Source organism: Eurytemora carolleeae, unplaced genomic scaffold (assembly GCF_000591075.1).
Source record: "Eurytemora carolleeae unplaced genomic scaffold, Eaff_2.0 scaffold305, whole genome shotgun sequence".
Taxonomy (NCBI): domain Eukaryota; kingdom Metazoa; phylum Arthropoda; class Copepoda; order Calanoida; family Temoridae; genus Eurytemora; species Eurytemora carolleeae.
Genome location: NW_019396192.1, coordinates 200246 through 215778, shown reverse-complemented (window position 1 = coordinate 215778; position 15533 = coordinate 200246). Strand labels below are relative to the sequence as shown.

At 32.9% G+C, this 15533-nt stretch overlaps 1 protein-coding gene across 1 annotated transcript in view; it reads left to right on the top strand.

The window, feature by feature from the left end:
- Positions 1-2133: 2133 nt before the first annotated feature.
- LOC111697774 (potassium voltage-gated channel subfamily B member 1) overlaps positions 2134-15533 on the top strand; it is a 34632-nt gene continuing 21232 nt past the window's right edge. The window contains exons 1-6 of the mRNA XM_023467893.1: positions 2134-2268; positions 8333-8432; positions 8705-8743; positions 10786-10915; positions 12612-12701; positions 14342-14419. Of these exons, the coding sequence (XP_023323661.1) occupies positions 10856-10915; positions 12612-12701; positions 14342-14419 (228 nt within the window). The 5' untranslated portion in view covers positions 2134-2268; positions 8333-8432; positions 8705-8743; positions 10786-10855. The remainder of the gene's footprint in view (positions 2269-8332; positions 8433-8704; positions 8744-10785; positions 10916-12611; positions 12702-14341; positions 14420-15533) is intronic.

Here is a 15533-nt window from a genome sequence, read left to right as displayed (position 1 = left end):
TGAAGAGGATGCATGCAGAGAATACATGAAGAGGATGCTTGAAGAGAATACATGAAGAGGATGCATGAAGAGGATGCAAGCAGAGAATACATGAAGAGAATGCTTGAAGAGAATACATGAAGAGGATGCATGCAGAGAATACATGAAGAGGATGCTTGAAGAGAATACATGAAGAGGATAGAGGATGCAAGCAGAGAATACATGAAGAGAATGCTTGAAGAGAATACATGAAGAGGATGCATGAAGAGGATGCAAGCAGAGAATACATGAAGAGGATGCTTGAAGAGAATGCATGAAGAGGATGCATGCAGAGAATGGTTGAATAAAAAGCTTGAAGAGGATGCATGAAGAGGATGCAAGCAGAGAATACATGAAGAGGATGCATGAAGAGAATGCATGAAGAGGTAGCAAGAAGAGGATCTGTGAAGAGGATGCATGAAGAGAATATACGAAGAGAATATTTGCAGAGGATGCATGAAGAGAATGCATGATGAGAATACATGAAGAGAATAGATGAAGAGAAGACACGAAGAGAAGACATGAAGAAAATACATGAAGAGAATACATGAAGAGAAGACATGAAGAGAATACAGGATGAAGATGCTTGACGAGGATGCATGAAAAGGATGCTTGAACAGAATGAATATTGGGATGCATGAAGAGCATGAATGTAGAGAACATTTGAAGTCGAGGAAGCATGAACAGGATGCATAAAGAGAATGCTTGAAGAGCAAGCATGTTGGGATGCATGAACAGGATGAGTTAAAGAGAACATTTGAAGAGGAAGCATGACCAGGATGCATGAACAGGATGCATGATAAGAATACACGAAGGGGATGCATGAAGACGATGCTTAAAGAGAATGCATGTATATGTTTCATGAATAATGCTGGATTCTAAACATTAAATTCTTCCTTTGATCTTTAAACTGATGCATATTTATTTATAAGTTTTATATGTTTAAGTTTAAAAATATTAAAAAAATTAATTTAGGTTTTTAAACATTTCCCCCCCCCCCCCCAAACTTTGATATGATCGCTTAATATTCTTTTGATTGATTATGCATGCAAGCGACAGGGGAGTAGTTTATATTCCTCTGGTTAATATAATTCTATGGAGTATGATACAATACGGAGTTCTGTAAAGTGGAGTATGTAAATCTTAAGTATGTATAATAGTGTAAACTTATTAGAAAATGTTCTGTATTTTCTACGGAGCATAAAACCTGCATACGGCGAGTGTTCTGTATCTTATATGTAGAGTGTTGTGTATCTTCCATGGAGGATTGTTCTCTATCATCTAAGGAGTATGTAAACTCTATGGAGAGTGTTCCGTATATCCTTTTGAGTATGTACATTGTACACTCTGTGGAGAGGGTTCTGTTTTTCTGTCTGTTTTTGCATACTCTATTATCTATGGAGTATGTAAACTATATGGAGAGTGTTCTGTATCATTTATGAGAATGTAATCTCTATTATCTATTGAGGATGTAAACTCTACGACCTACGTAGAGTGTTCTGTAAATTCTATGGAGTATGTACACTCTATAGAGAGTGTTCTTTATCTTTTATTGGAGTATGTAAACTCTATAGAGAGTGTTCTGTATCTACTATGGAGAGTGTTGCTTATTATCTATGGAGTATTCAAAATCTATGGAGTGTATCTTCTATATAGTATGTCAAATCTATGTAGAATAAATCTGTAATGTTGTATATGCATGAGTATGAATTATTTGTGAACTATATGGAGTGAGTAAAACCTAGAGCGTTGTTATGTTTCTAAATATATGTAAGATGCAAGATATATTATTATATAAATATATATATAAGGAGGAACTGTGATATTGAATGTAGGAGGATCTATAAGATATATTGTATATTATTTATCTAGGAGTTGAACGAGCTGTACCAGGAGGAACTGTGATATTGAATGTAGGAGGATCTATAAGATATATTGTATATTATTTATCTAGGAGTTGAACGAGCTGTACCAGGAGGAACTGTGATATTGAATGTAGGAGGATCTATAAGATATATTGTATATTATTTATCTAGGAGTTGAACGAGCTGTACCAGGAGGAACTGTGATATTGAATGTAGGAGGATCTATAAGATATATTGTATATTATTTATCTAGGAGTTGAACGAGCTGTACCAGGAGGAACTGTGATATTGAATGTAGGAGGATCTATAAACCAAGTCAAGTGGGAAACCATAGATAAGTTTCCCAAGAGTAGACTACAGAGACTTCGTTATGCTGTAACAGAAGGTAATACATTTAATACATTTTATACATTTAATACATTTGTCTCTGGGATCACATAAAACAAAGTACAGACTGACTATAATGAAATTCAGTCATATTTTGAGCTCTTTAAAAAAATCAATCAAAAATAAGGAAACATACCTTTAGTACATAAAGATTTGAATACATAGCCCAACAAAAAAGTTTAAAATAACAAAAAAGTCTAAATTCAATAGGTGAAATTGTATTCTAAAGTTAAGACTCACGAGACCTTTAACCAGGATCTATTAAAGGAATTTTACTTTACAAATAGTTCCCAAGACCAATTTTCCCCACAAAACATCCAGAGCGCAGCGAGGGATGTTTTTTAGACAAAATTGATCGAAATAACCCGTGGTTAAGTAAATTTTTTAATTTCCCGAAAGAGTAGTTGTACACAATCTTATCGTCTTTTAATATGAAAATGCGTGATTTTTTTCTTGACAAATTTCGCAGAGCAGGCGGTTTTTTGTACATAACTGTCCCTAGGGACGAACTTTCTTTTGGGGGAATCACGAGTCGGTAATGTTGGTCAAAAGGCGGTAAAATAAAGTTTTATGAATTCTACATATTGCTCTGAATATCCTTTATTCTAGACGGCTTAATCTACAGGGTTTCAGACAAATATGAGAATTTAAAGACAACAGTTTGGAATTTGTACTTTCTGTTAATTTATATTTATGATTTCATGAAATTGTAAACTTGCTTCTTTCTTTGTTCAATAATTAAATAAGTCATTAAAAGACTATATTTATTAATCCAAGGCAGTAGAGTTAATTCGATCATGTTATCGGTTTGTTTCAAGAGTTTCAGGTCGTCTTTACTGCATCTTTCTTTGTGGGTAACCCTGTATGATTCATAAGTATAATTAAATTCTTCAATGGAAAGTGAAACATCCTATTGTATTCAACATAAAGTATTTAATTAAATACTAGAAAATACATCAGAAACTTTTTAATAACATTAAAATGTATGCTTAGTAATTCTTGTCTCCGACTAGGTGCGTCCTAATTATCTTTCAATCAGATTTGAATCTAATATATTAAGCGGCCAAGGTTTGGTTTCCCTACATTGTTCCTACACGGACAGTGTTCAACAGAGAATATAAGCAAATTAGCCTGCACTGCAGCTACATTTGTTGCATAAAACGTGCTAGGTCCACTCTACACAGAGGGCAAAACTTAAAAGAAATTTACCGGGTATCCCAAACCAAACCTGGCCTCGAAACCGGGTTAGCTCTCTTAAGTCTGGGTTTGAGTTTCGTAAGGGTTTCGGGAAACTCCGGAAACTCAGAATGTTACGGCCACGGGGCAATACCTCAAAATGAAACCCTTGTATAGGGGTTACGGCTGGGAAAGTGAGTTTCGTAGTGATTGTGGAACATATGAAGCACCATTTCTTCGTATTTATGCTTTAAATGGCTTCATTTATGTTCCAAATACTTGATCAGTTAAGATCTCTCTCTCTATAGACTCGATATTGAATAGAGTACAGTCAAATCGAACTTAAAAACATTTTTCTGTTAAAAGTGAATACAGTAATTTATTTAAGTTTATCTGCTAGCAGCCCCGTAACCAGGGGGTTACCCCCCCCCCCCTAGTCCCATATAACAGAAATTGTTTTCATAAGTTTCTAAAATCTAGTTATAAATTATATAGCCCGAGTAAGAATAATAATATCAATAGACTGTTGAAGAAAAATTAACATTAATCTACCTAATACATAAAAATAGTTTTTTTCAAAAAGTCCTGTAAATCACTTTTGCTTAAAAATCTTAGTGATATTGTAAAAATTTAGAATGCAACAGAAAAAAAAATTGTAGCCTTAGAAATTTTTTTTTAATGAGATCCTTGTGCAAAAAAAAACTTTTTTAAGTTTAATAAGTACCAAAAATATTCTTTAAACTAAAAGAAAGTCTCAGCAAATTCACAAATGTATCTGATGACATCACACAACTACAGATATTTAAAAAAAAATCTGTAGCTCCACCTTTCTGGACATTATAAGAGTGTAAATTTAATTTTTTCCTTGGATGGGCCGACTATTACGCCAAAAAACGGATACCAATTTGATCACTTTCAAGTGCGTAGCAGCTTTATTCATAAAACACCACAGCTGGAGACTCCAACGACAGCATATTTTAACCCAGTTTCCTAGAGTTTCAAAATACGTTTTAAGTACATTAAACCCGAACTCTGCCAAACCCGGGTTTCAGGAAACCGGGTATCGTAGCGAGTTTTATAATTTTCTTAAGTTTTGCACTCTTGTCAATATTCTTCCCGTATACTGAAGTACACTTTTTTGTAAACAAAGATTCTTGTTTCTTTTAATATTTTTTCCTTTCCATAATCCATGTTCATGTATATATTTTAATGGTTAATGTCATTAAAATGGCTCTTTTCCACATTTCACTCAATGAATCGGCCCATTGTGAGTTCCAATTTTAATAAACTCTTCATGTTACGAGATAAACTCAAATTGAGTTAAATATTCAACAAAAAGTAAATATGAATAAAGTTTAAATAACATAAATTGTTTTTTGTATCGTATTGTGTACTGAAAACTGTACGGTAACCGCCAAAAAAGCTCACGGAAAAAATATGTTCCGAAATAAAGTCCTAGAACTTGGCACAAAAAAGGTCTGTAAAAAAGTTCTTGAAATAAAAAATCTTTGGAAATAAAGTCCTGTTATTCTTTCCAGGACTTCTAAAAAAAATATCCCCAGAAAATAGTCCTCTTCTAGTAAAAAATGCATTTAAAAAAGGATGTTCACAATTATAAAAAAGAGGCTTGATTTAAAAACACACCTGGCTATAAACAATATACAGATGCGTGGAAGAAAAGTCCTTTTTTTAAACGTCAAAGAATTGACCTCATTATCCCAAGACTTAGGACTTTTATTCTTGGTTTTGTTTTCTTCACATTTATTTTCTTCCTGTAATTTAGGGGGGAAAAGTCCCAGGAATCTAAATCCCAGGACTTTATTTCCAGTGACATTTCCTAGGACTTGGGAAAATTTTGACTTTTTCCCGTGACTTTCTTACATAGATCGATTCCTAGTGTACAGTGTGCACACCTTTTCAACGTTGGATATCGCTGTATAGAGTTTATATATCTAGCTAATTGTGTTGATAGTTCTAAACGTTATTGGCGCGATAGTCTTTACAATGAACGCTCGGAATTTCCATCACATCGTTCAAAAATATAACGAACACAGTTATGACTGTTGTTCAAGAAACTTGAACTCAAAAATAGAACATAGCTAATTGAAACGAAACTATTTGAAATAAAAGAAACAATCTCGTTAATGATGATTTAACGAAAGGCTTTTAAAAATCAAGAACTCGCCCAAAATATTAATAATTATAGACATAAAAACTAAATAAAATTAACAAAAAATGATATGTTTCAATTTATTATCTTTATTATACCCATGAGATTTATTAGTTTAAAGAGTTGTAATGTTATATATATATATCAAATATAATTTATTGCCGAAAACTTTCTCAATTCAACAAGTTCTAAGTTGTATCATCTACCTCGCTTGTTTTCAACGGATCTTCTCACGAAAGATAAATTCCTCAATTTTCTTTTTCTCTTTTTCTACTTTGAAAACATTTGTTTCACCGAATACTTATATATTATTCACGTTTTATCTTTTTTTTGAGAGGGGAGTGGGAATATACTTGTATGAAATAAGCACAAAATAAGATTTTTGAGAAGGGGGGGAGTGGGAATATACTTGTATAAAATAAGCACAAAATAAGATTTTTGAGAGGGGGGGGAGTAGTGGGAATATACTTGTATGAAATAAGCACAAAATAAGATTTTTGAGAGGGGGGGGGGAGTGGGAATATACTGGTATGAAATAACTACAAAATAAGATTTTTGAGGGGTGGGGGAGTATGAAATAAGTGCTAAATAAGATGTTTGAATATCAGAAAAATAATTTGTTAGCTGATAACTGAAACTGCAGTTTTATATTCATAAAACTAATTTTCAGAAAAATTTTAAATTATTTAGGTCTTGCATTATGACTAAAATATCCCTTTTATAAAGAGTCCTAATAATAGATTGTTTTTCTTTCTTTTTTCTTTCATTTACTTCTGAAAACAAATTAAATTTCTTAATTCTAAAAAATCTAATTAGTCATTTTAAATATTCATAAAATGTTACAAAACACCCGGTTAGAAAAATAAAATAAATTTTAAACATCAATGACAAAAATCAAAACACCACTGAGATCAAACATGAGAATTATAAACTCTCATGTAAACAATTTGGAAATTAAATAAAACAGTTTTTTTTTAGTTTTAAATTCTTTGCTATATATGTAGAGCTAAATGTTTTTCTTAACTCAATTTTACAGTATTATGAAACACATGTACTTTCTTTTATTTGTTTTTCAACAGTTTGTAGGAAAATTGTGAAGTCTGGTTTATCTAATCATTTTATGTATTTCTTTAATCATCATAAACCAAATAGTTTGAGAATAACATGAAAGAAACGTGGGGAAAGTTTAGTTTTGCTCTGTCGAACAAACTTCTCTAGGATTAACTCGGAGTACAGTACATCCTTTAGGGTTGGAAATTGATGGGGTTTAAGGAAATGATTCTTCGTCAAATATTCAACTTAACCGTGTCTTTGCAACCAAATGATGGTCTAAGCATTAAACATTTCAAAATCAGATTATTTTATTTAACAGAAGTATACAACATTGTGTTGCAAAGATATAGGAATTATAAAATCGGCGCTTGTGGCAGAGACTTAACCCTGTTTTTAAAATAAAGTATTTTATTTAGTTTGAAAAAAAACAACGTCCCGTTCTAAGCTTTTCAATATCCCGGAGAAAAATAAGAGACAAGTAAGATGTGTTTATGATGTGTAGATGTGTAGAAATTACATCATAAGTCTTCATTTTCTGGAAGGGGGGGGGGGGGGGGTCCCTGAAAAAATAAACTGAAATGAGCGACACTTTCAAATTTAACTCTATTGTAACAATGTAGCCAAAAATGGCAGAAAATCTCAAAACTGGCAAAAGAAGATTTCAAAACTGACTAAAGAAAATCTCACAACTGGCTAAAGAAAATTTCAAAAACTGGCTAAAGAAAATGTTAAAACTGGCTTAAGAAAATTTCAAAACTGGCTTAAGAAAATTTCAAAACTGACTGAAGAAAATCTAAAAACTGCCTAAAGAAAATTCAAAAACTGGCTAAAAAAAAATCTCAAAACTGCCTACAGAAAATCTAAAAACTGGCTAAAGAAAATCTAAAAACTGCCTAAAGGAAATCTAAAAAATGGCTTAAAAATTCTAAAAACTGGCTAAAAAATCTAAAAACTGGCTAAAGAAAATCTCAAAACTGACTAAAGAAAATCTCAAAACTGGCTAAAGAAAATCTCAAAACTGGCTAAAGAAAATCTCAAAACTGGCTAAAGAAAATCTAAAAACTGCCTAAAGAAAATCTAAAAAATGGCATAAAAATCTAAAAACTGGCTAAAAAAATCTAAAAACTGGCTAAAGAAAATTTCAAAACTGGCTTAAGAAAATTTTAAAACTGACTAAAGAAAATCTCAAAACTGGCTAAAGAAAATCTAAAAACTGCCTAAAGAAAATTCAAAAACTGGCTAAAAAAAAATCTCAAAACTGGCTAATGCAATTCTAAAAACTGCCTACAGAAAATCTAAAAACTGGCTAAAGAAAATCTAAAAACTGCCTAAAGAAAATCTAAAAAATGGCTTAAAAAATCTAAAAACTGGCTAAAAAAATTTAAAAAACTGGCTGAAGAAAATCTCAAAACTGGCTAAAGAAAATCTCAAAACTGGCTAAAGAAAATCTAAAAACTGGCTAAAGAAAATCTAAAAACTGGCTAAAGAAAATCTAAACACTGGCTAAAGAAAATCTAATAACTGGTAAAAGAAAAACTAGCTTTCTTAGGGTCAACACTTTGGTTTATCATTGAATCCCTCAGAGGTTTAACTTCATATTGTTTCAAATTTTTCCTAAAGTAAATTATATATTTCTTTTTTATATAAAAATCATTTTTTTCAGCTGAGATATTATCCCTCTGTGATTCTTTCTCTCTGGGAACAAGAGAATTCTTTTTCGATCGTTCACCGAGGATATTTGAGAACATTCTTGGACTATACAGGAACCATTCAAAGATAAACAAAATTGAAGAAAATAATCTTGATTCTTTTGTTTAAACATTTGAGAAATCATTAGATTAAAAATACAGCATCTGAAGGCTCAAAGGGTAAAGAGAAATAAGAAAATTTTTAAAACCATCTTTTAATTTACTTAAAAATGTGAAAAAAGAGCTAGCAGGTTTAAGGTTTGTTTCTTATTTCCTATTCAATGTGAGAATGGGGGTGGGGGGTGTTAGGGTTTGTTTCTAAAATCCATGAATCCTATGAACTGTAGGAAGGGTGAACTGCATCTGACAGAGAGTGTTTGCCCAAGGAAATCATATTTTAAAATGATAAACATGTGCCTTGCTTTCCTTTACTCTCCTATAATCTTAGCTAGGAATTTTATATTTTATATTCCTAACTAGGAATTTTATATTTTATATTCCTTGCTAGGAATTTCATATTTTATATTCCTAGCTAGGGATTTTATATTTTAGAGCTCTGGATCTTATATTTTAAATTCCTTTATTCTCCTATTCTCCTGTTCCTCTGTTCTCGTATTATTATGTTCTCCTGTTCTTCTATATTCCTGTTCTCCTATATTCTTGTTCTCTCATATTCATGTTCTTCTGTTCTCCTGTTATCCCATATTCTTGTTCTCATATATTCTTGTTCTCATATATTCTTGTTCTCATATATTCTTGTTCTCATATATTCTTGTTCTCATATATTCTTGTTCTCATATATTCTTGTTCTCATATATTCTTGTTCTCATATATTCTTGTTCTCATATATTCTTGTTCTCATATATTCTTGTTCTCATATATTCCTGTTCTTCTGCTCTAATATTCTCCTGTTCTCCTCCTCTAATATTCTCCTGTTCTCCTTTCTGATGTGTTTCTGTTTTCCTTCATGCATGTTCTCTTTCTTACCTTCTTCTTTTCTACTGTTCTTCTATTCTTTTTCATATTATCTGTCTAACTTTTCCCAATCTTTAGAATCATCGTTTTTCTATTTTCATTTATTCCCAATCTCCTATATTCCTTCTGGTGTCCCATATTCCTGTCCTTCTGGTGTCCTATATGCCTGTTCTTCTGGAGTCCTGTATCCATTATTTCTGTTCTTCTGGAGTCCTACATCAATGTACTCCTGTTCTTCTGGTGTCCTATATGTCTGTTCTTCTGGAGTCTTGCATCCATTTACTCCTGTTCTTCTGGTGTCCTGTATTCCTATTCTTTTGGACATGTACTCCTGTTCTTCTGGAGTCCTACATCAATGTACTCCTGTTCTTCTTGTGTCCTATATGTCTGTTCTTCTGGAGTCTTGCATCCATGTACTCGTGTTCTTCTGGTATCGTGTATTCCTATTCTTTTGAAGTCCTGTATCCATGTATTTCTGCCCTTTTGTTTTACTTTTCTCTACTTCAATTTGTTTTGTGTTGTTTATTCTCCTGTATTAAATACCTTTCTTATGTTTTTCTTTTTTTTCTCTATTTGCCTCCCTCCTCATCCCCTGTTGTAAGTTCCTCCATATATTAACCTATTGTCACTATCTAACCAAACCTCGGGGAAAACAGGTTTTTTACAGCTCTACCAACCTCACAACCAGCTTAAACTAGGATTAAACAAATTATATTTTATGAAAAACTTCTGAAGAGAATACGTCTAACCTTCTAGTAAAATTATTTGATTTAAACATATCTAAGAAAATCATGCATTAACTTTCAAGACCTAATCGACTCTTAAGTGTCGAAACGCCCTTGGTTTCATCTACATATATAACGTTTTTTGTAGCCCTGGAAATGTACATTTTACTACGTAAAATCGCTTATTGAGTAATAAACAATATTATGACGGATTGGCATTAATGGCTGTGCATGTGCAAGAACCAGAATTTCTCTAAATAAGCAAAAAAAAAAATTTTTAAGTTCTTAGAATCCTTAAAGGTTTCATTTGCCAAAAAGACCTTGAGCTCTACGAGGAGGTTGAAAAAACGACCCACCAAACACACATTATATTTATAAACCAGAGTAAGAAGCCAATTTCAACAGTGATCAATCTTTAGTAAAAGTTTTAATCCTTGAGTAAAGATAAATTCTTGTATCATGTACTCCACCCATACATTAAACTTACTTATACCAAGCAACTCCTTATCCCGGGGGAAATTATTTCCTTGAAATTGAGGAAGGAGAAGAAGGAGGGGGGGGGGGGGGGGGGATAGGATAAAGATTGATTCAATGGAATTTTATGGGATCATTAATCTTCTTAGAAAAGAGGTCAATAACATACATTTTTATCAATTACACAAAATTGGGTTTTAGGTAAATACAATGATAAAGGAAATTAATGGTTTAAAACATGATTTCCGGTTTAGAGATTTCCTAGGTGAGCTTGAGTACTGGGGACTATCTGCACTCCATCTTGAACCCTGCTGCGCGTACACCATGCAACGTGCGTCGTGGCTCCTTCCCATAGCAGACCATGGAGTAGATCAAGAAGATGAGGTAGAAAAGAAAATTTAAAAAAAATTTTTTATCAATTATTCTTTTTGTAAATCCCTTCTACAAATCTGAAATTTGTTTACGGTTTGTTGCGAGAATTTTATTAGCATTAAACGTTTAAAAAATTGCTCGAAATTATTAATCGTGATTTTAGCTAAATTTTTTTTAATTTAGAGCAGTGTTACTGTTCTTGACATATATAATCATAAATCATGTTAAATTAACCTTTATAATGAATGAGTAAGATAAGAACAAATTTCCTACTGCAGAGACAGTGATGGAAATTGACAGACTGTATCCCTTGAATTATTATAAAAAACGACGATATCTAACTAATTGATACTTCATCAGAGGTTTAAAGAGTACTGTTGTGAATCACACAAACCATGTCAAAGGCAAAAAAAAAGATATTTACATAAGAATACAATGTATCGAAACTAGCGGCCTAGAGAATACAATGTATCGAAACTAGCGGCCTAGAGAATACGGATTTACCAATTAACACATCTTATAAAGATATCACGTGATACTACATATTAATATACAAAACCAGGATGAATCCTGCCTGTTTGGAGTCCCATCAGTCCACAAAATATATTAAAGAATATAAAAGAGTAATATCCCTGCTATAAACTAAACCTGAAAATGAGGCATTTATTGAACCTTTATTTGGTTCAGTATAACTTTACAAGTTGATGCATTTTTGACAGAAATCTTGGAACTAAAATTATTTCTATTTGTATCTCGGAAACTGAGTTCTATATTTCTATTTGTATCCCGGAAACTGAGTTCTATATTTCGATTTGTATCCTGGAAACTGAGCTCTATATTTCTATTTGTATCCTGGAAACTGAGTTCTATATTTCTATTTGTATCCAGGAAACTGAGTTCTATATTTCTATTTGTATCCTGAAAACTGAGCTCTATATTTCTATTTGTATCCTGGAAACTGAGTTCTATATTTCTATTTGTATCCTGGAAACTGAGTTCTATATATCTATTTGTATCCCGGAAACTGAGTTCTATATTTCTATTTGTATCCAGGAAACTGAGCTCTATATTTCTATCTGTATCCTGGAAACTGAGTTCTATATTTCTATTTGTATCCCGGAAACTGAGTTCTTTATTTCTATTTGTATCCCGGAAACTGAGTTCTATATTTCTATTTGTATCCCGGAAACTGAGCTCTATATTTCTATTTGTATCCAGGAAACTGAGCTCTATATTTCTATTTGTATCCAGGAAACTGAGCTCTATATTTCTATTTGTATCCCGGAAACTAAGTTCTAATTACGCCAACTAGAGAACTGTACTCCCTAGCTAGATTAAATGAGTAAATAGAGTAAAACGGGGCGGAGGAGTAAGCCCAATGAAAATCGATACTCTTTAAACCTTTATCTGATCAATAATCTGGAAGATATCGTTGTTTAATATGTGTTTAATTTTGACAGTTTCCTCCAATGCTCCTGCACTAAAATATCATTAGAAGCAGATGATTCGTTTGGTATACTGTTCCGATTTGCCGTCCGTATGCAAATTTGCAAACTGTACAACCTGTACGGTATTTCGAAGCTTAAAGTTCCTGATCTATCTTTCCTGGACGAACATTTCTTTCTTGTATATAAGTTGTTGTTATGTTAACATATTCTATCAATTTTCTAAAAATAGATTTTTTCAATTATTTCATGTTAACTTTTAGATAAATCCGTTTGAAGGGATGTGCTGTGCTAAGCTGAGAAATACAATCTGGAAACTGTTTGAATATCCAAACTCTTCTAGAGCAGCCAAGGTAACCTAAGACGGGATAAACTGTATGGACTTGGATAAAAATATCACCCTCATATTTTGATTTTAATCCAGTATAAACTTGTTTTCCATTAGTATTATAAGAATGAAAACAATACCCTCTTGAAGGATAGATTAATTAGCACCATGAAGAAATGCTCAATGATAAAAGCATCGAAAAAATAAATTCAGTAAAAAATGTGAAATGCATGAAAATATTTATAGATGGTAGATATTTCGAAATAGAACTCTGAGTTATTACTTCTTTACAACTATTCGTTTCCAATCCGCACTTCAGTTCGGTCTCTACCTTACCTTTACCGCACTTATCAGTCCCTCCCTTTCCTTTGCCGCACTTCTTAGTCCCAACCTTTCATTTGCCGCACTTCTCAGTCCCTCCCTTTCCTTTTTCGCACTTCTCAGTTCCTCTCTATCATTTGCCGCACTTCTCAGTCCCTCTCTATCATTTGCCGCACTTCTCAGTCCCTCCCTTTCATTTGCCGCACTTCTCAGTCCCTCCCTTTCATTTTTCGCACTTCTCAGTCCCTCTCTACCATTTGCCGCACTTCTCAGTCCCTCACTTTCATTTGCCGCAATTCTCAGTCCCAATCTTTCCTTTGTCGCACTTCTCAGTCCCTCTCTATCATATGCCGAACTTCTCGACCCCTTTTTTTCCTTTTACCACTTACCCAAACTTGCTTTTCCACTTTTAGACCCTGTCATTTCTTATTGAATGTACTTGAAAGGCTGTAATGATGACCAATGTTGATTAAGTGAAAGTAATCAAGCATTATCTTACATCCATGATTTCTCATCCAGCAAGCTGTGTTTACATTATCCTATATACTGATCCCTTGCAATAGTAAACATACTAATCAATCCAAACCAAATTGGTTCCGCACGTTCTCTAGATTGGAACTAAGGAAAATATACCAGGAACCTTAAGAGTTTTGTTTGAAAAGAAAGTGTGTGATGGATTCTGGAAAGAATATAAACAAAATTATTAGTGCTACTAATGAACCCTTCCGACACCCCATGCCCCCCCCCCATATGAACACTAAAAATCTTTTTTAAAAATAAAGACCCCTGTCCGATTCGTATTCCTTTATGTTACAATTGTTAAACAATATATGTGTACACTCAACTTTTAGAACAAGTTAATAGTGAATTTTTAAGTTGTCCGTTCTTTTTGTTATAGAGGAATTTATGGCGCTCTCAGCCACTTTTCTTACCACATTTATTTTTTTCTAAATTTGGCCACTTATCTCACAGCAAAAAAAATTAACAATCCCAAAGATATAAATTCCGTACAGTCGTCCCTGAAGTTTCCTCCTTTGTGGGTAACTCTGTATAAAAATAGTAAATAAGTTCCTAATTGCTTGGCATGTTCTATTATTACAAAACAATCATCAACGGGATCCCTAGAGTCAGAGCTCAACCTGAACGCGAATAATAAGAAAAATAATGTATCAAAGAAACAGAACATAAATATGAAATATAATCCTTTTATCTCTGCAACCTGTTGTCGTAAATATTGACATTTTAAGCAATGAATTAGACCAAGTAGACAACGTTTGAATTATCAAACTATTAGGTTGTAAAGATATAGGATTTGTAGCGAGTAATCAGTTGTATTGTGTGCAGGTGTTGGTGATAGTTAGCTCTATGTTCCTGCTGGCATCTATAATAATGTTAATCCTCTCAACAGTTCCAGAGTTCCAGGTTAGATCTACAAAATATAAATAAATCAACAAACAATGTACGGGTACCGTTGTGAATCTGACATGCCACTAAATAGATCACGTCTACAATCATTTAAGTCGCAGAATCGTCTAGTGAGGGGAGGTAGGCCAACCACAACAATTTCTCGACCGAGCCACATTCTCCTCATTTTCTCGTCCGAGCCACATCGAAATCCTCGTCCTTTCAATATTATTTTTCAAAAATGTCTAATCTTCCCAGCTACATTTTTTTAAGAATCGAGCCAAGTTAGGGCAAATGAAATATTGAATTTTTGTAAATCGAAAAAAAAAATCAATTGAATTAAGGTTTTCAAGTTAAAATGTCTTTAAAAATCTTCCTGGTGTAGTAAATAATTCCAAATGTATAGGACTTCAATCTTTTTTGTTAATTATAGAGAAAACCATAAAATTTTTCCGGGTGGTTCCATGGGGAAAGTTATTGGCATAGGTATGCCAATATTTTGCTATTTACTTTATATCGCAATGGTTAGCCATTAAGGAGGCAGAAAAGATTTAAACTAAAGTTTGACATCATACTCATTGGTTTGAAGATTCCAACATGATGTAATCATTGCAATACTTAAGTACATCCATATTTTATGCACTAACGTGACCAGATTTTTTAAAAATACTTTAATCTTCGAGAATTGGAAACTTTTAAACACATAATAATCGAAGTACGAGGATTCCGAGGTGGCTCGGACGTTAAATGAGGAGAATGTGGCTCGGATTAGAAATTGTTGTGGCTGGCATTCCTTCCCTCGTCTAACGATGGTTGGGATTTAGTAAAGAAAATGACTCACCTTTAATGTTAACCCTAATGTCCCAAGAGACTTGAAGTTCTACTTTGATCGTTGATGGCTAACTAATGACAAATTGTGGCTTAAAAATACTTTCGAAGATTTTATGATTATGGAAAGTCTAAAAATCATACAACTCTATTAATACGAATATTGTTATTACAGAGCATGAACGATCAACGACGATTCTTAAGGCTCTCAATTATCATTCTGTAATCAAAAGCCTGTAATCAACATTCTGTAATCAACATTCTGTAATCAACTGCTTTTTTATTCCTAATCAATCTTTTCTAA